The 23,211-nt window shown below is 42.3% G+C and overlaps 2 protein-coding genes across 2 annotated transcripts in view; both read right to left on the bottom strand.

The window, feature by feature from the left end:
* The window catches only part of LOC101524472 (liver carboxylesterase 1-like), a 29,690-nt gene extending 6,679 nt beyond the window's left edge, over positions 1–23,011 (bottom strand). The window contains exons 1-9 of the mRNA XM_004583863.3: positions 22,960–23,011; positions 22,256–22,460; positions 20,321–20,462; positions 16,457–16,590; positions 14,107–14,260; positions 12,858–12,962; positions 4,862–4,966; positions 2,572–2,610; positions 920–1,060 (exon numbers count right to left, since the gene is read on the bottom strand). Coding sequence (XP_004583920.3) covers positions 920–1,060; positions 2,572–2,610; positions 4,862–4,966; positions 12,858–12,962; positions 14,107–14,260; positions 16,457–16,590; positions 20,321–20,462; positions 22,256–22,460; positions 22,960–23,011 — 1,077 coding nt within the window. The remainder of the gene's footprint in view (positions 1–919; positions 1,061–2,571; positions 2,611–4,861; positions 4,967–12,857; positions 12,963–14,106; positions 14,261–16,456; positions 16,591–20,320; positions 20,463–22,255; positions 22,461–22,959) is intronic.
* LOC101535622 (NADH dehydrogenase [ubiquinone] 1 alpha subcomplex subunit 6) lies at positions 19,172–19,643 on the bottom strand. Its single transcript, XM_058674442.1, has one exon. It carries the CDS (start codon positions 19,623–19,625, stop codon positions 19,239–19,241), a length of 387 nt encoding a protein of 128 aa, XP_058530425.1. The 5' UTR covers positions 19,626–19,643; the 3' UTR covers positions 19,172–19,238.
* Positions 23,012–23,211: the final 200 nt, after the last annotated feature.

Genomic DNA, 23,211 nt, shown 5'->3' with positions numbered 1-23,211 from the left:
AACCCTCCCACCATGGTGGATTCCTCCACCTTGTTGCATAACCACAGTTCAAGTTCAGTTGAGATTCCCCCATTGCAAGCATATACCAAACATAGAGTCCAGCATCTTATTGTCCAGATAAGTTCAACGGCTTCTTAGGTATACACTCTCTGGTCTGAAGACAGAGCCAGCAGAGTATCATCCCAGTCAATTGAAAGCTCCAACATACCATCAGCAAAAATTTACATCATTATGGAATTAATTGACATAGTAACGAGTAACCAATATGGTAAAAGTGAATGCGATTTCTTATCCACCTTCTGTGACCACCTCATTGACATTTCAATTTAGGTTTATACACAACATATAACATTCATAACATAACTTGTTATACATAACATCGTGTCATCTTAAATTAAGGCAAACATGTGGTATTTAATCTTTTGGGATTGGCTCATTTCCCTTAGCATTATGGTTTCCAGTTTGGCCCATTTGGCCACAAAGAACTGCATTTTGTTTTGTTTAATAGCTGAGTAGTATTCCATGGAGTAGATGAACCATAGCTTTCTTATCCAATCCTCTGTTGATGGGCATTTTGGTTGCTTCCATGTCTTTGCAATTACTGATTGTGTACAGCTCCTTCTCTTTCCCAGGCATCCTCAGTTTGCCTGTCTGACATTGATTACCTCTGCAGGTCTCCCAGCCTCAATATTTCAACACCCTTCAACTGGATGACACTGAAAAAATGTTTTGACTGCAGGTTTCCCAGGATGATACCCCTAAGGGCACAGCTGAGCCACCCAAGAGATCTGCTTGTTTCAGAAAGGGACAGTTTCCCTGGACTCAAGGGGTGCTTAGAGCAGGGGCACTCTTGCGACAGGGGGTGGAAAGCGCAGTGGACGGAAGGTTCAGTCCATCTAAGTGGCCTGTGTGTTCTCACCTTTGGAAGGATCCAGCCAAACTCCTGCTTGTTGATTCCCACAATGTAGGGGACCTTGTTGTATTTCTTTTCTGCCAGAATCTCTAGCGGTGGCATTGGCAGTAGCACTCCATCTGTCACAGTGGGCACCAAGAGGTAACTCTGAGGAAAAGAGGGCACAGTGTGTGTGAAATTCAACCCCCACCCCCGGCTCATGCCCATCTCTGCCTCTCTGTGAGTGAGGCTGTCACCATGACCTACCAAAGGGGACTGTCTTCTCACAGAGGGTTGGAAGCTGACCAGCAGCGGCTAGTGATAAGGTGATAGACAGGCACATGCTTCATTCAAATAGATGTAAACACACATATGTTCTTATACACTTACATGTGCATAGTATATTTATTTACATAAATCAGTGGGGTAAGAGCGACTTCAATAACAATGAGACCCACAGTCACAGTTGCTGCCCACTCAGGGCTTGCAGGGACTGCCTTGAGTGGGCAATGGGCATGGCCTTGCTTGGGTAGAAGAACTCAGGCATCTTCTCGCCTCTGACACTGCTCCCTGATCAGTGCTATGGCCTGGTCTAGGTTGCCGACATCCCATCCCTGGATTAGTGCAGGCAGAGGCTTCCCACTGATCTTCCTGTGTCTGTCCTGCCCATTCCCTACAGTGTTTCCTCTGAGCAAGCAGAGACTTTGGAAACCCCCAATTCTATCACTCTTGTGCTCAAAATGATCTGAGGACTTCCCATCTGTTTCCGGATTGAAATCCAAAACTATGGATTATTTGCCCCCTCCCCCAACATCCCACATCTGCTTTATCAATCCCCTGGCTCTTCAGTGATTTTCTGCCCCAGGGCCTTTGCAGCTGCTGTTCCTTTAGCCTGAGATATTCCCTCAGCTGGCCTCCTCCCTTCCCCCAGTGCTTGCCCTTAATGACACCCTCTAGCTAGCTGGCCCTCTGAACTGAATTCAAACCACTGGCAAGTGCTATGTGCATTTTCTACTGTTTGCTTCTCCTTGATGCTGAGCATCATCAAACACACCGCACAGCTTATTTGTTTTTCTGTGAGGTATGAAGCAGGCAAGGGATCTCACTTTTTCCACTGCTGTTTCCCCAAGTCCTATATCAGATCCTGGCACACAGTGAATGCTTAGTTCATCTTTGCTGAATGAGCAGATGAATCATGTGAGATCCTGACAAGACCTTTTAAAAGAAGTGCTGTGAGGAGGATTTTAAGATCCTGCATGGTTAAGGTGACAGAACTCATCAGACTGCTGGGGGGATGGAGGAGTTCAGGGATGGGGTGAACATGAGGAAGATATTGGTGTTATCTCTGGTGTTAGAGGAGGGTGGTGTCCCCAGGACAATCCTTGGCTGTCCCACTGCACAGCTCATCAACCATGGGAGGTTTAATTCAGTCTCTTCCTACCAGGACATCTCAGGAGCAGAGAATGTAAATAAGCAGAGGTATATGCCAACCCCAGGAAACACTGGGTATTAACAATCAGGGGAACAGGCTCCAGTCATGCCTCTCTCTCTCTCAACCCCAGCAGTATATACACAAGGCACACTCAAACTCCATCAACAAGGCTCTCTCATCCCTAGTCAATGGGAGCTTACTTATGCCAAGACTCAAAACCTGAAATCAAGAAACCAAAGGTCTTTACCTGTCTGGGATCGCCGTTTACACTGAAGCTGAAAAAATTCTGTGAAGACAGAAACAGAGGATGCGATGAGAAGGCTTCCTGGGGAAAGCTGGTCATGTGGGCGTATCAGGTGCTCCCTCCCTAATCCTTCCTGTCTGGTTGAGAGGAAGTGGGCAGCACACAGGCTTCTCTGGGCATGTGTGTGGGATGGTGAACGGGGAGGTACAAGCAAGGAAAGGGCAGGCATTAGGACACACTGCCAGGGTCCTTAGAGCTATGGAGTATCTATTGTTTGTCTCTGTCCTTCCCTTCATCCTTTCACTTCGATGTCACCATTTTCCAGTTTCTTCTTCCCACTTCTCCTATGATTTTAGGCATCTGTGTGCACCTGAGGGGTCACTAATCCTAACTAATGGTCAGGGATAGGCACAGGGATGGGTCTAACAGAGTTTTCCTAAAAACATTCACCGGAGATAGTGGGAAATGGTTTCTACATAGATGGGACATGTCAAGAGTTCTTTAACCTCCCCAAAGGACAGCTCTGCTTACGAAGGAATATATTACACAGGAGAACAAAGCAGAAAAATAGAGATAGATTCTTAAAAATATCCCATGAGCATCAGGATCAAACAGTAGATGCACGAAGCATCTACTGTTTGACATTTCAGTTACCAGAAAACTGTATTAGAGAATTGTGCTTTCCTTATTTCTGGATTTTGGCCACTTTCCTAGAGTTTGATGATCTGTGAGGGCAGTCTACACTTGACACAACCCTTCGACTTAGAGGCCTGCATCCAGGAGTATTCTCAAGTACCCAGAGTTCAAATAGAGAATCCAAGATCTGAGCCCATAGTCACACCCTCTCCCACAGACAGAATGATCTCTATTGGTCTTGGATGCTGTTGTCTGGGAATTTGTCCTGCTGATCAGCCCTGAGATGACAGACCGTCAGGACCATTCATCAATCTTGAAACATCACTTTTCCTGGGAGCCATCTCAGAATGAGCACTCTTTGTAAACTTCCACTATATGTAACTCAGAAAATACAGGATTGTGTTTCTCCTTGGATAATGTTTTACGAGCACAGCCCATGTCCAATCCATTGCCAATACACACTCAAGCTTTTAAGATGGATGGATAGAAGGATGGATGGATGAATGGATGGATGTTAGAGTTGCTTGGTGCATGGAACATCACTGTTTCCAAAGCATATATTGGATACAGGGCCAATATTCAGCAGATAAGAGATGAATGAATCATTTCTTGTAGAAAAATGGATGATGGAGTGTACATACATGGTGGCTTGGTGATGACAGATTAAAAACAGATGAATAAGACATGAATGGATTGATACTAGAGTGATGGAAGAATTTCAATAGATGTATCAATAATGAGAACTGGTTGGTTGAACGAATGTTTGGACAAATAGGTGACAGAGCAGTGAATGGATGCTTGATAGTGGGTACAACAGTCTGTCAGCCTAAGGGAGGATAAATTATGGAGATAAGAGAGTTACTTATCTCACATATTTGGAGGCTGGAAGTCCAAAAACATGTCCTTGCTCTGTGAGGTCTGCATTGTAAATGGCAGGAGAGGGAAGTGATAGAGGAAACTAGAGAGCCATTCAGGCTCACTTGTGTGGCAACCTGCTCTTCAGAGAGCCCAGATGTCCCCAAGAGTTATCCTAACCCCTGTGAGGGCAGTTGTAGGGCAGTCACTTTAGGACTTCCCACTAGGTACCAACTCTCAAAGTTTCTTCATCAACTCCCAACACTACCACCCTGGGGGCAAATTTTCTAATGCATCAGCTCATGGGAATACGCTCAAATAGTATCCAAATCCAAATTCCAATCCAAGAATCATAATGGATACAGTTTCAAAATATCTAGAAAATTGAACCCCTACTCATTTATAATTTAGCTGTCTAATCAATCAAGATAAATTGTGATACCTTTTAGAAAATCTTTGTGTCTAATATTCCCATCACCACATTCAGGATGGTGCTTACTTCTGGAATAGAAAATTTTAATTTCATAAAAATGTATCTGGAAACAAGAGTTAACAAAATATTATGTTCTGACAATGCTCCGGGATTATTATGCAGTTTTCATCATGTTGTTTTTGCTTTTTTGACATTTGATATATTTCACAATAAAAAGGGGGAAATAAGACCCCTCCCTTCCCATTCAGATCCAGAAGCTGACACTAATCCTAGGAGGTGAGAAACAGTCCCTGTCTGATTTTCCAAGGCATGAGGACAGCTGAAAGGGTGGAAGGCCGCCAGGTGGGGCCCCTGGAGTGGGAGTCCTACCATTTTCAGTGTTGTCTCCAGGAGCTCATCTTCTGTCTTTTGGCGCAGGCAATGAACCATGACCGCTGAGGTGGTGGTCTTACACCCAGCTGCAATAGCAATTTGCTGCAGAGACCAGAGGCAATAGTAATGTTCCAGAGTGATGCTGTTGCTTTTCATCAGTATAGAAAGAAATTTTTTTTCAGACTCAAACACAACTTCTAAAGGCATCATGGGATAGCTGAAAATACACTAGCACATATGGGTTCTGTGGCTTCTCTAGGGTCCAATATAGCATGACACGTGCCAGTGCCCCAATGCTTAAATCAAAGAAATCAGGAGGTTTCTCTTTCAGCTCTGGCAACATAAACCTTTTCTCACAGTTCAGATACTCCCTGCTGCCATAGCACATTTACAAACTCTACAGCATCCCCCTAGTATGTTCTTTTTCACTAAGTAAATTTTTAATCAAGTTTATGATCCTGACTTACTGATGAATTTTCAGGAAAACTCTTCTAATAACAAATTCCTACTCCTGGACTACTGTTTTTGGGTTTTACTACATACATTGCTATTGACCTAGTTGATATTTTATGATTTGCATGATTATATATACTCATTGGCCTATCTTCTCCACTAAAAGGGAAGCTTCAAGTGGGAGGTAGGTGCATGGTTACATTAAAAATAATTGGCCATTGGCAAGAGCACCAACTAGAGATGCCTAGAAAACCAAAAGAAAAAACTAACGTTTCTATAGGAAATTTTTTTATTTCAAAACCAAATTCTGAAAGCAGTTTTCTAGAATATATGACATGCTAGGTTACAAAGCATGTCTTAAAAAATTCAAAATTGTGAAAATTATCTAATAAGCCGTCTTTAGCCACATTAGAATAAAACTGGAACTCAACAAATAGAAGATTAGAAATTGCACAAATGCACTAGTACTTGGAAATTTAAAATCATTGTTCTTGAATGCTGAATGAGACCATAAAGGAATCAAAGCAAATGAAAATTTAAATACAACATACCAAAACCTAAGTAATACAGGAAAAAAAAAACAATATTAAGGGGGCATTTATAGCAATAAGCACCTATGTTTTAAAACAGAAAGATTTCAAATAGACAATCTACTGATGCAACCCAAGGAACAAGAAATGTAATAGCAAACTAAATCTAGTATTAGTAGAAGGAAAGATATACAAAGGCCAAATAGAAATAAATGAAATAAAAATAAATAAAACAGGGACTGGAGCAGTGATATAACACATTGTTCCTCCTGCCTGTTGCACAGGCATCCCATAGCGGTGCTGTTTCATGTCCTGGCTATTCCACGTACAGTCCAGCTCTCTGCTTACGTCTGGGAATTCTCTGCTTACGTCTGGGAAAGCAGCAGAGGATAGCCCAAGTCCTTGGGTCTCTGCTGCCAAGTGGGAGCCCTGGAAAAAGTCCCTGACTCCTAGCTTTGGATTAGTTCAGCTCCAGCCAGTGTAGCCATTTTGGGAGTGAACAAATGGATGAAAAACCTTCTCTTTCTATCTCTCCAATTCTCTGTAAAATTGCCTTTCAACTGAAAATAAATGGATATTGTAAAACAAGTAATATAAAAGATCAATGGAAAGAAGATTTGTACATGTGAGAAGATAAATAAAACTGCCAAACCTTTAGTTTCACTGAAGAAGAAATAGACAGAAAATCCAAAATGAACAAAATCATAGATAAAAAGAAAGCATTATAGCTAAAATTACAGAAAGTAAAGGATAATTTTAAAAACTATCATAAACTGTACTTCAACAAATTGGAAAGCCTAGAAGTGGATAAAATTTCTGGATTCATAATACCTTCCAAAAGGTAACTACAAATATTAGAAAGCTAAACAGACCAATAAAGAGTGATATGATTGAACTAATAACAAAAAGTCTACCAATAAAGAAAAGGGCCAGAATGTTTTACTGAAATTTTCCCAAATATTTAAAGAATGAACATCAATTTGTTCAAAGTATCATGAAGAATTGGAATGATATAATTAAAAAGGAAGGAATTTTACAAGGTGGACTCACAATGAAACAACAGATAAGCCCCTACATTGTTGGGAGACACATCAATGGCAGTATGATGGACTTCTGAGGGCACTGGGAAGACACCTAGTGAAAGACTGGAGAGGAGAACAATGGGGGGAGGAAGGGGGAGGAAACACCAATGCCTATTAAACTGTGTCATAAAATAAAGAATTTTTTTGTGGGCCCAGCAGCCTGGCCTAGCGGCTGAAGTCCTCGCCTTGAATGCACCAGCCCCAGGATCCCATATGGGTGCTGGTTCTAATCCTGGCAGCTCCACTTCCCATCCAGCTCCCTGCTTGTGGCCTGGGAAAGCAGTCGAGGACAGCCCAAAGCTTTGGGACTCTGCACCCACGTGGGAGACCCGGAAAAGCTTCCAGGTTCCCAGCTTCAGATTGGCGCAGCACTGGCCATTGAGGTCACTTGGGGAGTGAATTATCGGACAGAAGATCTTCCTCTCTGTCTCTCCTCTCTGTATATCTGACTTTGTAATAAAAATAAATAAATCTTTAAAAAAAGATTTTTTTGTGTGAAGGGAAGGAATTAAAATAGAAATTTACTTTGGTGAAAAATATTTAGAACTCCTCAGAACATTTATGAAAAATGTTTATTGTAAATTATGAAAGAAGTCTGTGCCTAGATTTCTTGTTTTTGCACAAAAATAAGCTTATCTTTACTCAATTTTACACAGAATTTTAAAAAACTCTCTCATATATAGAAAACCTAAGGGATTCACCAGAAAACTGTTGGACCTAGTAAATTTAGTAAAGTTGAGGAATAGAAAAACCAATAGCAGGGTTAGTTACCAACAAGAAATTTCTCAGAAATAATTTCATTTAAAATAACTATAAAAATAAAATAACTACACATAAGCTTAATGAAGTAACTGATGGATGCTAATAATGAAAAAAGTGTACACCACTAACGAAAAAATGAAGAAAACATACATGCAGACACACAAATGGAAAAAATATCCTGGATACAAAAACTGGAATAATTAAAAGTACTAAAATATCTGTGTTATCCAAAATGATCTATTGACTTTACATAATTCCATAAAATTCTTCAAAGAACTACCCAAACTTGTATGAAATTACAATTGCCAAAGCAAATCTGAATAAAATCAACCAAATTGGAGACATCAAAATACCTGACTCCAGAACAAACTACAAAGTTACAGTAAACAAAATCACATTGTACTGGCATAAAAACAGACACACAGACCAAAGGAATAAACAAAGCAGAAATAAATACATGAATTCTAAATCAATCGGTTTTGAATAGAAGCAGCCAGAACAAACCATGGGAACAAAAATCAGCAAACAGTATTACTTCACATTAAAAAGCAAATCAAAAGTTAACAGAGTGAAAGTGTGACCTAAAGAATGGGAGAAAATACTTGTAAACTATTCACTCAATAAAGGGTTAGTAGCCAGAATATATAAATATATATAAAAGATGAACAAAAGAATAGAAAACCAAATAATCTGGTTTTAAAAATGGATACATTAGGGCTGGTACAGTGGCTCAACAGATTAATCCTCCACTTGCAAGTGTCAGCATCCCATATGTACCAGTTCATGTCCCAGCAGCTTCACTTCCAATCCAGCTCTCTGCTTGTGACCTGGGAAAGCAGCAGAGGATTGCCCAAGGGTTTGGGACCCTTCACCTATATGGGAGACCCAGAAGAAACGGCTCGCTTTGGATTGGCTTAGTTCCAGATGTTGAGGCCATTTGAGAAGTGAACCATTGAATGGAGGATCTCTCTCCATTCTTTCTGTAAGTCTACCTTCCCAACAATAAATAAATAAATAAATCTTTGAAAAAGTGGATATATGACACAGAAAGATATTTCTGGAAAGAAAAATATACAAATGACTAACAAGTACACAGCAAAATGTGCAGCATCACTAATCGTCACGAAGTGCAAACCAACATGAGGTAATCCAAAGCCAAAATCCAAATCCAAGTCAAGTTAGAATGGTGAGGGTGTGGAGAAAGGAAACTCATACACTTTTGTGGGAATGTGAGTTAGTAAACCCATTGTGGAAAACAGAATGGAGTGTCTCAAAACAGAGGAATTAGAGCTTTCAAATGATACAGCAATCCTACTAACGAGAAGACAGCCAAAGTCAAGTCAGTATATCAAAGATACACACGTATGCACTGACATATCCATTGCATCACTACTCACATTAGCCAAGATCTGGGGTCAATCCAGGTGTCCATTGACAGATGAACAAAGAATATGTGAGATACACACACACACACACACACACACACACACAGTTAAAGCATCAAGCCATAAAAAAGTAAAATGTTGGCATTGGCAGGAGCATAAACCAGAAGATACTCAGCTAAGTAAAATAAACAAATCAGCCATAGGAAGACAAACACAAGCATTCTCACTTAATATTGAAAGAAAAAAGTTGACTTCAAGGAATCAAGAGTGGGATAATCATTTCTGGAGACTAGGAAGAAGGAAGCAGAACACGGGTAGGCAGAGGGTTGGCAGCAGAACAGGGGTGCAGTTGGCCAGCAGGAATAACTTCTAATGTTCTATAGCAGAGGAAGATGGCTATGGTTTTTTTTTTTTTTTTTTTTTTTTTTTTTTTTTTTTTTTTAGTTTTAAAGTAAGATTTATTAGAAATAGTTGAGAAAGTAGACTCCCATCCTAGTGATGGGAGGGGGCCTCGAGATCCTCTGCCATAGTGGCAGGGGGAAAGGCAAGAGAGAAAAACCCATATTAATGGTGGAGAAAGCATCTTTTAAAGGTTCCCCTCAAAGATGTTTCTCCATAAACAAAGGAAATTCCTGGTTTCCATGGTACCTGGCCTTGGGACAAAAGGCCAGCAAGGTGTCACTGGCCAACTTCCTTGGTCCCTTTCTAATGATAAAGAGGCCAGTCTGAAGCCCTCCCCCTTGGCAATGGCTGGAGACAGAATTGGGTGGAGGCTTCAGGTGGGGAATAGATATGTTAATGTCACCCTTGTCTCCTGGGGGAAACACTCCTGATAAAATATGCATTTGTCTTGGGAGAGACGTGTTCTGGTGAATCCAAGACATGGTGGGGAAAATACCCCTTTATATTTGGGAAGAAAAATGACTTGGGGACCCAGAATACCCTAACTGCCTACCACCCAGTCTAACTCCTCTCACATTCCACCCCCCAGAAGAAGTGACCTTAACTGCTGTTAAGGGGGACAGGGACGTCGTTCGTTCTTAACTGCTTCCTGCTGACAGAGGCCGTAGTTCAAGGGCAGCAGCTAGGTACTCCTCTGGGGGTCGGTCTAAGGGTCCCCAGTAGAATACAGAAGTCATCGGAGGTGCCTGGTGGGTTGTCTGGGCTCCGAATGTTCCTTCTTGTTGAAGTCTAGATGACAAAATAAAGACAATTATAATCTTTCCCAACCTAGTGTGTAATGGGATCAGTTGGAAACACTAATTTGAATGTTTGCATTTTAGAATTTAGATATGAGAAACATTGTGTTGAACATTCGACTTGAGCAGTTTAGTTTAAGGTTATGGATTAGATTTTTTCAGTTTGAAATAATTCCTTTTAAGCTCAAGTTTGGAAACAAACTCAGTGAACACAACACATGAAGCTGAGCTATATGAAATTGTTATCTAGGTCCATTAGAACATAGAGACAATGACAAGACTAACATGTGGCAATAGGACATGAACCCATGCAGGGCACGTAAACGTTAAGTCTCCATGGAGTCATAATTTCGTCTAGTAATGACAATTCTGAATTAAGATTTAAACTTACTTGGCTTTTGAAAATATTACAGTTGCTTTAGATAGAAGTGGTGGACTTAAAAAAAAACAAAAACAATTGTACTTTACCAGTTGCTGGAAATTCTAAGAGTATTAGAAGACATTGAGCCTAGAACATAAAGCATGACACTTAAAGATTTTTTCAAAAAGCTGTTACAAAAGCTATTTGGTCTTATAATATATGTTATCTGGTATACATGTACATGTTTATGTGGCAAACTATGTACTCTATTTCAATTGACTTATAAAGTGTTCATAAATGAGAATTTCTAAGCTGGATCTATTGATTTAAATAAATCTCTGAGATTAAGAGCCACAGAGATCTCCCAGCTTCTTAACACGCTTGAGGAGTGACTTTCAGTATATTCCATTAGATTCTATATAGAACAGAATAGGTGACAGATTCTTAACTGAAGCTCAGAAAAGAAGCTTTTCTAGGGAAAAGTCAGCCTGTAACTGCTCAGTCTGCAGCATTGACCAGGCTCCCGACCGGCATGTTTGCCATCTCCCTCTTCAGTTTTTGCTAGACTTCACTGGATAGACACCCTCACTATTCTGAGGCAGGGTTCATGTCTTCCTCATTTACTAAATTATTGGATTTCTCTGTCCGTCTATTTAAGACTCTTGCGTTCTCCAATTGTCAACATATGGCTTGTAGCAACTATAGGACTAGTTCATTGCTTGCCTTTGCCCCCTAATGTGTGAAGTTTTGTGAATTCTTACTAGATTGCCATCAACTGCTGGGTTATTATAACTCACAACTAACTTAATCTCTTACCATCTATGCTATGATCCAGATAAGTCTTGTGATGGCTATGGTTGACAACAATTAATTACTTATTTCTAAATAGCTAGAAGACAGGATTTTTAAAAATGTTTTTATTTGAATGTCAGAACTACACACACACACACACACACACACACACACACACACACGGGGTGAGGAAAAGAAAGAGAGAGAGAGGGAGAGAGAGAAATAGAGATCTTCCATCTATTGGTTTACTCCCTAGATGACTGCAATAGTAGGACATTCTTCCAGGTCTCCCACATAGGCTCAGGGGCCCAAGTGCTTTAGCCATTTAACACTGCTCTCCCAGCTGTTAGCACTGGAGCTGGATGGGAAGTGAAGCAGCCAGAACACAAATCAGCACCTGTATGGGATGCCAACATTGCAGAAGGCAATTTAAATCCCTATGCCACAGTATTGACATCGTCAATTAATTTTTTAAATACATAAAACAGATTTGGAAACATACAAAATCTATCACCCAAGAAAATATTGCTTCATGCCAATCCTTTGTCATGAAGCTCTACTCTAACTCCTAACAGTGAGCAATCACTGGCGTGTTCTTCATCACTATCATTGTTATGCTTTACAGCAGGGTGGGAATGCCTTTTCTGTCAAGGGCCATTTACATACCTATAACACCACCCACAGGATATACAAATTAACAACTTAAAATTTAGCTTGCTAAACATTTATTTAATATCAAGTCCCACACGCAGTTGCCTTGTCAGGGCCCAACCAAATGACTTTATGGGCTCTTTAAGTCCTGCAGGGCATACATGCCCTATGCATTCTTAAAGTACAATGTCTTATGAATGGAATTATGTAATATTTACCTAAAGAAATTATATAGCATAATACAGTATTCAGACAAACTTTTTCTATGATCCTCTGTAATTTATACTAATGGGAGAGCAAAACCAAAATATGTCTTAAATGAATGAATCAGTGACCCAGCATGCAAAAAGACCTTCCAACAAGCCCCTAAGGGAGGAGCCAGTCTTGGTCTACATCTCACAAATGCATCCCCCAGAACCAAGATGATGAGACATAACCTTAGTCACTGTCCACTGTCCATGCATACCCTGCCCTGGAACACTGCGGGAGAGTGCACAGTGGGCAATGTACTGCACTGGTAGCTCAGGGTTGTGGTCTTAGGCCCCAGGCCTGTCCTTGGTCATTTAATGACCTTGGGAAATCAATTCTGCTCCCTGCTCTGGTTTGCTTGGTTGTAGAGATGGTAGTCTGGATAAGGTATCTCAATGTCCTTCTTGGTCAACCATTTTCACATGTGTGATGCTTCCAGGAGTTCAGCTGGATACCCCAGCAAGGAATAAGCCTGATGATTCAGGAAAGCAGAGAAAAGGATGAAAGAGTTTTCCAAACTGAGACCTACCTCAGCCAAGGGCTTGACATCCTTCCTGAAGAGACCAGGGGTGAGGGCCACGCCACTCTCTGAAATGGCTTGATGGAAGAGGTTCTTGGCCAGGGGTGATAAAACCTGGGTGGAGGGTGAAGAGGAGTGGAAGTCCTGTTAGAGGAAACAGGGTCTCTGACATGCTTCTCTTCCTCCACCTGTCACTGCCTCTAGCCCATTTCCTTGGAGGTCCTGGACACCATTGAACCTAAAGTTACTCATGTGGCCTGGTTTGTATCCTAATCTGCTCCTGGTCCTAAAATACTATGGAAGGATGTGAAAGTGTTTATTATTCAGGGAAATATAATATTTGATAATTTTTGGAATAAAATGAGTCATACAGATGAGTTCGCTTTGGAAAACAGAATATAGAAATTCATAAAAAAAAATCTACCTGACTAATTTGGGTGTTGGGATTTCGGGTGACTCTTTTTGTCTTTGGATTTACCTGTACTTATCCCTTTTTTTACACTATAACATATAAAAAATATTTCCCTATGAGTATTGAACTCTGAAATCTATAAGAAATGGCAGTGACAGGACTGACCAGCTCAAAGCTGAAGGAGTTGGAGGGTATCTTGTGGCTCTCATACCTTCTATATCTTCCCTCATTGTCTTCTCAGGCAGTTTCCACATAGCAGGACAGTTCACCAAGGCAGTGTTTGTGGCCCACATCTTGTCCCCTCCATATTGCCCTGAAATCTAATCTTTCTTCCCCACTGCCCCCAGATCATCTCATTCCTCAATTGCACACACTGCATCTCTCTTTCTGTAGCATGGTTAAAAATCATCATATTCCTCAAAGGAAGCTTCTTCCATTCATCCACCTTCAAGAAAAGCAACGATACTTAATCCAACTCGGGTCCTTGTATCCACATTTTTTAAATGAACACTCAACATTTCCTCCCAAGACTTTTAAGGTAATATCCTAATGTTGAGATGATAAAGAAACAGAGAACTCGACCAAGGGAGAAAAGGAGAAACATACAGCCAGTCTTCAGGAAAATTCTGAAGGGCATTATAATGAGCGCTAAGCTTCCTGGAAGACTAAGGACAGGATTTGACCTTCATCTCTCCAATGTTGAGTGGTGTGCAGTGAGTAGACTTGGGCCTGGATCCAGGACTTGAATGCAAAATTTCCCATGACTTAATTGCACTGTCTTTATCTAATAGGTCCCATCAGTAGCTACCAAGACTGGGGGTGGTGCCTGGTGCCAGGGACACTTACAAGAACAGAGACGCTTTCAGCTCCTGCTGACTCTCCAAAGATGGTCACAGAGCTTGGGTTCCCTCCAAAGTTGGCAATGTTGTCCTGGACCCAGCGCAGTGCAGCCACCTGGTCCAAGTGACCCCAGTTGCCTCGGCTGTGTTCATCTCCTGTGCTATAAGAGAGCAGGGCGGGGAGCACAGATGTCATGGCAGGGTTCCCAGGACCACAGTGGACCAGGCACTCAAATCAGGCTTCCAGAACAAGGCTGCCTTCCAAATCTCTGACACAGGCATTTTGCCTGCCTCCCATTTCCACAACATGGTTCTGTGTTGAGCTCTGCCTTCACATACCTGACAGCTCTGAAATGAACATCTGCTATGTGCCCTGCTATGCTCTACGAGTTAGAGAATACCAGAGAAAAACAATTCACAACCCCTCAGTACACTGAGCTCATGCCATATAGTACAAACAGATGATTCCAGAACTAATAACAGACAGTGAAAGTGCTTGGAGGACACATGAAATACAACAAACGGAAAATCTAGGGCAGACACTGGATGGTATTTCAGGTCACATGTCTAGGGATGACATCTCTGGGATAGTGGCTTTTGAATCAGGAACTGAATGCAATGAACACAAGGGTCACGCAAATATCCAAAGGAGTCTCCAGACAGGAGAACAACGAGACCTAAAGGTCTTAGGCTCCGTGAATGGACATGTGAGAGCAGCAGATGCAGCAGTAGAGGCTGTGAGCTTTGGCGAGGTCTGTGATGTCATAGCAAGCAATGAGGAATCCACCAAAGGATTTTGTGCAGAGGAGACAGGCACAACTCCATCTATGTCTCAAATGATCTCTCTGACTGTTGTGTGGGTCAGCAAGGGTATTGAAGAAGGAGGGTTGTGAAACAAAGTGGCTATACTAATAAGCGAGGGCAGAAACAGAGGGGTGAGAATGGGGGTTTCAAGGAGAAAGTGGGAAGAGGTTGGAGTCTTAATATATTTGAAAAATGAAGCAAGAGGGCTTGTAACAAATTTGGTGTGGCTGACATAGAGTGCAAGCTATCCACTGGCCTTTATCTTGAACAAATGAAGGAAGCACCATAGAAAAAGATGGCATTGTTGGTGAAGTGGCCCTGAAAGGTGGTTGTACTAGTGTCCCAATGATAGGGGAAGCTTTTAAGCATCAGTAGAGGAGGGAGGAATATCATGACAGATGTCTGGGTTTTTAAAGGGAGCCCTGTACTTGCCACTGTACTCAGAGCACCACTGGAGAGGGAGACAAAGACACCTGGAGGCTAAATGTGGAAAGGGCAGGAGCTGAGAGATCAATGAAGACACTGGGAATTAACAGCACAGAAGGTGCAGGTGGCCAACAGACCAGCAGATGAAGTAATGCAAAGAGGTTTGTGAGCTCAAGATTGTCTGTGTTGGAAGGGCACTAGTTTGTGCCCAGATCTGGTGAAGATCATTGCTGAAAATTATGCTAACATCCAGGTGACCAGGGCAATTGAGAACTTGCTGCAGCTAGGTAAGGGAAGGATAAGGAGGAAGGCTGTAGGCTGAGACCTTGCAGCACTTTTACCCCAGTAGGAAACATAGGCACAACCATGTTCACACATGGTTGTCAGCTGTCGGCCACAATGAAGAAGATGAATTTGAGCAATGACTGGTCTGTGGTTGCCAGTTACAGGCATACAGGAATCTACTGGTGATTAAATCTTCCAACCACCCTGTCAGCCATCTCAGGGCTGACCCCTGATGTTCTGAGCCAGGTACACTCAGAAAAGGTTCCCAGGATTTACAGTCTGCTGGTAACCAATACCATGTGCTTCTGGAGATCTAATGAAGAAATTTAGCATTGATTCCTATGTGCCATATTCCAAACAGGACATGGACAAAGTGGACCCCAGCTCTCCCACAGGGAGTATTACCCATGAGGTCAGGTGCTCCTTCCATCTCTTCAGGCAGCATCATGTGCTCCCTACATGAACCTGCACTTTCCTTCCTCTCCCACGAACAGACTGCAAATGTGTAACTGCTGTGCTGTGTGCTGACTGACACTGCAGAAGGATGCAGTGTGCCAGGGCAGCACAAATGGAAAGGAGTTGATCTTTCCAGAAGAGGTAATATGTGGGCTGGGCCTTGCAACGCCAATAAGAATAGGACAGGTGCAGAAAACATTCTAAGTCGGGGAAATAATACAAGGACAAGTGTGTCTAGGGAATGTGAAGGTAGGTGGAGGCCAATCAAGAAATCATAAAGGGATTTGCATTCCTCATTAAGGAACATAGGGCACGCAGGACTAGTGTTTGATCCAAGCCTTCCTACTCTGGGACCTATGCCAAGCAAGGAGAGTCTAACAACTTACCTGAAAAATCCCCAGATGCCCAAGCGGTACTGAATGGTCACCACCACCACATTTTCATGGGCAGACAGGGTCAGTCCATCATACTCTGATGCTGAACCAATCAATAGACCACCTCCATGGATCCACACCATCACCTGCAGAGGGAGCAGGCAAGCATATTTATGAGAAGCAGAGCAAACAAAGACTTGAGATGTTGTCTGGTTTGATCACTCACCTCTTGCTCAGGAAGATTGTTCACAACATGCAGTAGTGCTCAAGTTGCAAAAGGCACTTATTCTCCTCCTCCAACTCTCCCAGATTGACCAAGGCAAACACTTGACTCTCTATAGCTTGTTTACTTTTGCTATTGTCCTAGGTCCTGAATGCCATCTCCATCCAAGGCTCTTTAAACTGAGAACACCATCATGGGAATGGTAGAGGATAAGTTTATTCTTTGCCCCAACACTTCCATCATCTCTAGGCCATCACTGTTCCAGCTCAACATATTTATGAAAAAGAACTTGTTGGGTCCAGTGTAATAGCCTGGTGGTTAAAACTTCACCTTCCATCTACCAGGATGCCATGTGGGTGCCGGTTCATTTACTGGCTGCTCCACTTCCCATCCAGCTCTCTGCTTGTGGCCTGGGAAAGCAGTAGAGAATGGCCCAATTCTTTGGACTCCTACACCCATGTGGGACACCCAGAAGAAACTCCTGGCTTTTGGCTTCCGATTGGCTCAGTTCTAGCCATTGTGATCATTTGGGGAGTGAATCAGCAGATGGAAGATCTTTGTCTTTCTTCTCTGTAAATCTGCCTTTCCAATAAAAAATAAATCTTGTAACAAAACAAAACAAAACAAAAAAGAAAAAACCAAAAAGAAAAGAAAGAGAACTTGTCTTAAGAAGTTCATGGAAAATGCATATTATTATGATTTTAAAAAGACTCCAAGGATTTTATTTTGGGGTACCCAAATAAACAAATTTTAAAATCAATTTTCCAGGCCTGGCATGGGAGCCGAGCAGCTAAAGTCCTTGCCTTACAAATGCCAGGATCCCATATGGCCACTGGTTCGTGCCCCAGTTGCCCCAGCTTCCCATCCTGCTCCTTGCTGGTCACCTGGGAAAACAGTTGAGCACAACCCAAAGCCTTGGGACCCTGAACCCAAGTGGACGACCCAAAAGAAGCTCCTGGCTCCTGGCTTCAGACTGGCTTAGCTGTGGCTGTTGTGGTCACTTGGGGAGTGAATCATTGGACAGAAGATCTTCCTCTCTGTCTCTCATTCTCTCTATATATCTGACTTTCCAATAAAAAAAATTCCCTTTTGAAATCAAGTTTCCATGAATTTTTAAAGTATTTCCTTTTTTCAGCTTCATTTGAGAAAATTCTTTGAGGATACCAAAGAATTTATATATAGATAGTGTACATAAATAACTTCAAGAAACATGCATTTCCAATAAGATCTCCTCATATGCCTCCCTTCTACCTCCCTGACACTCCAAATCCTATTCACTCCAATGCCCAGAATAAAGGCACTTCCTCCAGAGTCTTCAATTATTTTTTTAACTTCCTTATTTTTATTGTAAAGTCAGATATATAGAGAGGAGGAGAGGCAGAGAGGAAGATCTTCTGTCCAGTGATTCACTCCCCAAGTGACTGCAACGGCCGGTGTTGCACCGATCCAAAGCCAGGAGCCAGGAACTTCTTCTAGACCTCCCACGCAGGTGCAGGGTCCCAAGGCTTTGGGCTCTCCGCCTCTGCTTTCCCAGGTCATAAGCAGGGAGCTGGAAGTGGAGCTGCCAGGATTAGAACTGGTGCCCATATGGGATCCCAGTGCGTTCAAGGCGAGGACTTTAGCCACTAGGCTATCACGCCGGGCCCCAGAGTCTTCAATTATTTACCTGATATATGAGAACCTCCCACATATAAGTCAGGGACCATGACAAATACAGGAAAATGGATACAAGCCATCACTCATGGAATGTGTATTTAAAAGGCTCACACAGCAGGAAAGAGTGAGACTGGTAAAAACAACCAACATTAAAACAATATTGTTTAAAATTAAGAATAATTCATCACATGAACTATATGTCAAGTACTGCTATAAGCACTACAAAATAAATGAGTCATGGGCTAAGCAATTGGACGTTACAACTGAGGGTTTTGCCTCCTGGAAGTTTCAGATCTGTTAAAGCAGAACATGGACTAGACTAATCCAGCTCCAAGGCCACATGTTGAGCTGTCCGTGACCATTTATTGCAACCCATGAACACAGCAGTCAGTGGGCTCTTTTAAGTCAGCAGTGAGATCCCTACTTTCAGTTACTACCTTGCACAAATGTTTGCTTTATGAACTTAGCCTGGCACTGAGACATAGCTTGTTAGTCTTCATTGAATGCTCACTTGTAATTATTCTATCATGAGGAAACAGGCTAATGGAAGCTAAGAAATGACTAAATATTCCAGCTTATTGAAGGCAAAACTAGGATGAACTCAGACAATTCAATTCTCAAGTCCTGCACACCCCAGATGCTTTGGGTGGAGATTTCCCAGCCTTGGGTTTCCTGAACACCTGTTTAATCTATACATCTAATTCCACCTGCCTCCAAAGCAGGGGCTGAGCTACAGGCTGTGCCCAGCTCCCATCATCAATTACAGGGTGAAGATATTACCATGTCTTTGTGTAGTGCAGTTGGCAAGGCCCATGAGGGTACAGGTTGTATCACATTGCTTTTTTTTTTTTTTTGCAGCATGCTGAATTTATTTAAAATAATTAAATAACAACATGCACCTTTGCATGAGTGACTTCAGGGGTCATGGCCAACATAGAACTTGGACAGGAAATCCTTCGGCTTCGGTGTTTCTGTTTCATGGAAGAACCGCATGATATGTGTGCGTTGCTTCCAGACATTAATGGTCTCCTCCAGTTCCATCTTTCCCTTAATGACCAGAAGATCAACCACCCTGGGGTCCGTAACATGTGCATTCTTCATAAACATTTCTAGGACTTTATGCCGTCCCTGCTGCACGGTGATGTCTAGCTGGAATAAGTGCACTGCGTTCGGTACCTCCCGATACCAGGCGCGATAGAGCTCGCGCACTCTCCGCTTGGCTTCGTTCAGGTCGCGACTGAAAATGGGCTTCACAAACGTACCGCCCACAGCCGCGGCCAGCTGAAGGCCGCTGGCCGCCATCTTGCCCCTCACCTCCTCCCGGTGCGGCCACATTGCTTTTATGTTTGCTCTTTATGCTAATCCCAAGTATCACACTCTCTCTAGGTATGTGCGAGGACACTGAGTACACAATAAATACAGAAATGAATGAATGACTGTCCACGGCTGCATGGTTCAAACTCTCATCTCAGGTGCTAATCTTTCTTATTTCAGGTACCAAGCAAGTGGAGAGGTTATAGTCAGATTTGCTTCTAAAGATCACGTCAAAGGTGACAGATTTAAGATCAAAATATCTGAGCGCTTGGTGCCTCTAAAAATAAAGTGCAAACTTCCTCTCCCATTTAAACCTCAGTTTTTCAATTTGTAAAGGGTACGGTCATTGACTTTTCTCTAACTTAATTGGGAATTAAGTCTTTGATGCTATGACTATCAGATTCTTACAATAACTACTAAGGACAATCATGTCATTCCTTTTTAGCATGAAAGAATTGGAAAAATTAAATGTGCATCAAAGATTTACCACCAACCAGATGCCTTGTGTCATGAGGACAACTGTAATGAGAAAAGTTTATGTTTCCCAAGCTTAGAGGAAGCCTTGGGAAGCCTGAATCAACTTGAACAATGACGCCACTGCTCTAACTACCTGCATCCTCTTGCATTCTGCAGCAGGTGATCCCAGACACTGTGACTTAAAGAAAAGGGGTCCCCATGCTTACCGGCAATCTGCTTTTCTTCGCCAAGTTGCTGGGAGTGTAAACATTTAGGTAAAGGCAATCTTCAGACATTTTAAGAGTAACATTCCTCATGTGGGGATTAAACAATGGCATCAGTAAACTCTCTGTTGTGATTTGAGGACACCTGGGGAGAAGAGCATCACTGAATTACAATATTTCACCAAGACGCTTCCTGGGACTGAACCTGGACTAGCTTAAAGTAGTAAGTGATGTAAATGTTTCAACAGTCAAGTCACTGCAATTGGTAGGAGGTGACCTGAGGTTTATGGGTGGGTACTGGGACACACTAAATTCTCCCAAGGCCATGTAGGATGAAAATCCTTTGGCACCACTGTTCTTCCAAGAGTGTCCAGACACTCTGAGACAAGGAAAAGAGGCTTCCTATACAATCAATCACCTGGAACATATTTACTACACTCCTCTATATGGCCTTACCTCTATATGGCATGCAGGATGAAAATGTTTCTCCATCAGGTAAACATGTTCTAGTCCATAGAAAACCTCTATTACACATGACAAGTTCCTAACACTGCTGGCATTACGTCTGCAATCGGTTAGAGTGACACTGTTGTGGAACAACTTCACAACAACACAGTTGTGTCAGCCACTCGTTTGCTGGGTAACTTGCTGTCCAATCTTATCTGAGAATGCATCTGTCATGTCCATGTGAGGGAAGAGGTTACTCTAAGAGCCTAAATGTCTGGTTTGCTAAAATTTCATCATCCCCTCATCTCAGGCCAGGACTATAGCGTGTCTGGTGACAGATATCACAGACCAGCACAGATTATACTTGGTTTAAATGACTGTTCCTCTCAATGATGCACAGGCTATTTTTAGAGATAATGGCCAAGGTCACCTACATGGCATGTATGGTTACAAGGTCAATATAAGCACCATTTGCTGATACTGAAGTACTCCGAGACAGGTAACCCTTAATGCCCACAGAATGCAGCTGGAGTAACAAAAGCACTCAGGAGTCAGGGGGCAGAATAGGAGCACCAAGATGATGTCTAGCTTCCATCCTGAGAAATCTTTCTCCAGGTAATCAAGAGTAAGGGACTTAACATTTCTTTAAAACATGAAAAATAAATAAATAATAAAAATTAAAAAAGAATTACGCTTAATATTGTTATTAATTCAATAAGATGATACTACACCTATCCAATATCCAAAATTCACTTCTTAGGACCTATAATTTTATTTTACATGGGAGGTTTTTACATATTAATGGTCAATAGGGGTTTTTGTGTAAATTCTTCATGGGAACAATTCACATAAAAATGACCACACTTGATCTTCCCAAAATTAGGTGTAGAGTGAATCATTGGATGGAAGATCTTCCTTTCTGTCTCTCATCCTCTCTGTATATCTGACTTTCCAATAAAAATAAATAAATCTACAGTACTCACACATCTACATATGTGAACTTATACAATAAACACTGACATAAGCCCACCTCCACAAAGACTCTCACACAACAGTACCCCAGCTATGCCAATGTCCAAGACAGGCAATTAGGTAAAATCATTACTTTTTATCTCTCTCACCTACTCAACTTATTACAAAGAATTATATGGTAGCATATTGCCTCATTCATATATGAATTTCCACTATGTTTATTGTTTTTCTCCCATCAATAGAAGGCAAACTCTATGAAGGTAAGGATCTTTGTTTTATTCACCAATGGATTCTGAGATTCCAGAACATGCCTGGCACACATCAGTTGCTTAATAAATGTATGTTGAGTAACATACTGTGAGTATGAGTAATTGACTGCTGTGAGAATGCTATAATGTTCTTGGAGACCTTAACAAATCATGGAAACCAATCAGAGGCTTTCCATGACTCTGCCTTGCATCATCCTGAAGCCACCTCTTCCACTGAAAGATGTCAGCACCAGCCCCATGTAAGACTTACCTGGGAGGGTAGGAGGTGGTGTTCTTCACGTAGCTCCATGGCTCTGCAGGCTCTGGTGGTGCAAACCTCAGGGATCCCAGCGGGGACTTGGCAAAGGGGATTCCCAGGAAGACAGCCACGGGCTGTGCCACTCCTTCTATACTGACAAACTTCCCCAGGACCTTGCCCTGCTTGGTGTTCACCACAGGTGGTGCAGTTGTCTGCCCTGTCGGATGTAGAATGATAAAGAGGATATATCAGATGTGAACAGTTTGACCCACACTCCAGATGGGCTTTTCACATTGCAGACATGTGTCCTTGAGCTGTGTAGGGTGTAGCCACAGGACATGAACTCTACAAGACTGAAAGGTGGCAAAGTGAGGAACAAAGAGAATCATCCACCTGAAGAGTAAGTGCACTCCCTGTGTGTTTGTAACTTGCAGGATGATTGTAGTGTGAGCATGAAGAGAAACAGTCAATGAAAAATTCAGGGAGAGTTACAGCAGGTTCAGGGTCTTGTGATCCTGAACTTCTTTTCCCCGTCCCATGCATCTCTTCTCCGAGTGGCCAGGTAAGGCTGGAATCCACTAAGGCCACAGGTGCACACTCCTGCAGAACCATAGCTATTAGACTTCGACCGCCCTTTGTATCTTCACTCAGCTTGTCCCAATCTAAGCATTTTTTAATGTGCCCCACAACCAGTACCCGTGTTTCGAAGGACTCACCCCAAGCTGTGGAGGCAGCAAGAGAAGCCAGGAACACAGCACAGAACCACATCATGGAAGGTTTGCACCTGCTGGGATCAGGAAGTTCTCCCTGCCTCTTATAGCAGCTGAGTCAGACAGCCAGGTTCCCAGCCCTTGAACCCTTCCCACCCCTAGATCCACATCTACTCATTTATTGAATAACTTGTTCCACAAGGTTTTCTTCCTTGTGGAACTCTGCTTTTGTGCTCTGTGACTTTCCCAGAGGCAGGT

Source organism: Ochotona princeps, chromosome 16, assembly GCF_030435755.1.
Source record: "Ochotona princeps isolate mOchPri1 chromosome 16, mOchPri1.hap1, whole genome shotgun sequence".
Taxonomy (NCBI): Eukaryota; Metazoa; Chordata; class Mammalia; order Lagomorpha; family Ochotonidae; genus Ochotona; species Ochotona princeps.
Note: the sequence above shows the minus strand (reverse complement) of the source record. Positions and strands in the feature narration are given on the sequence as shown.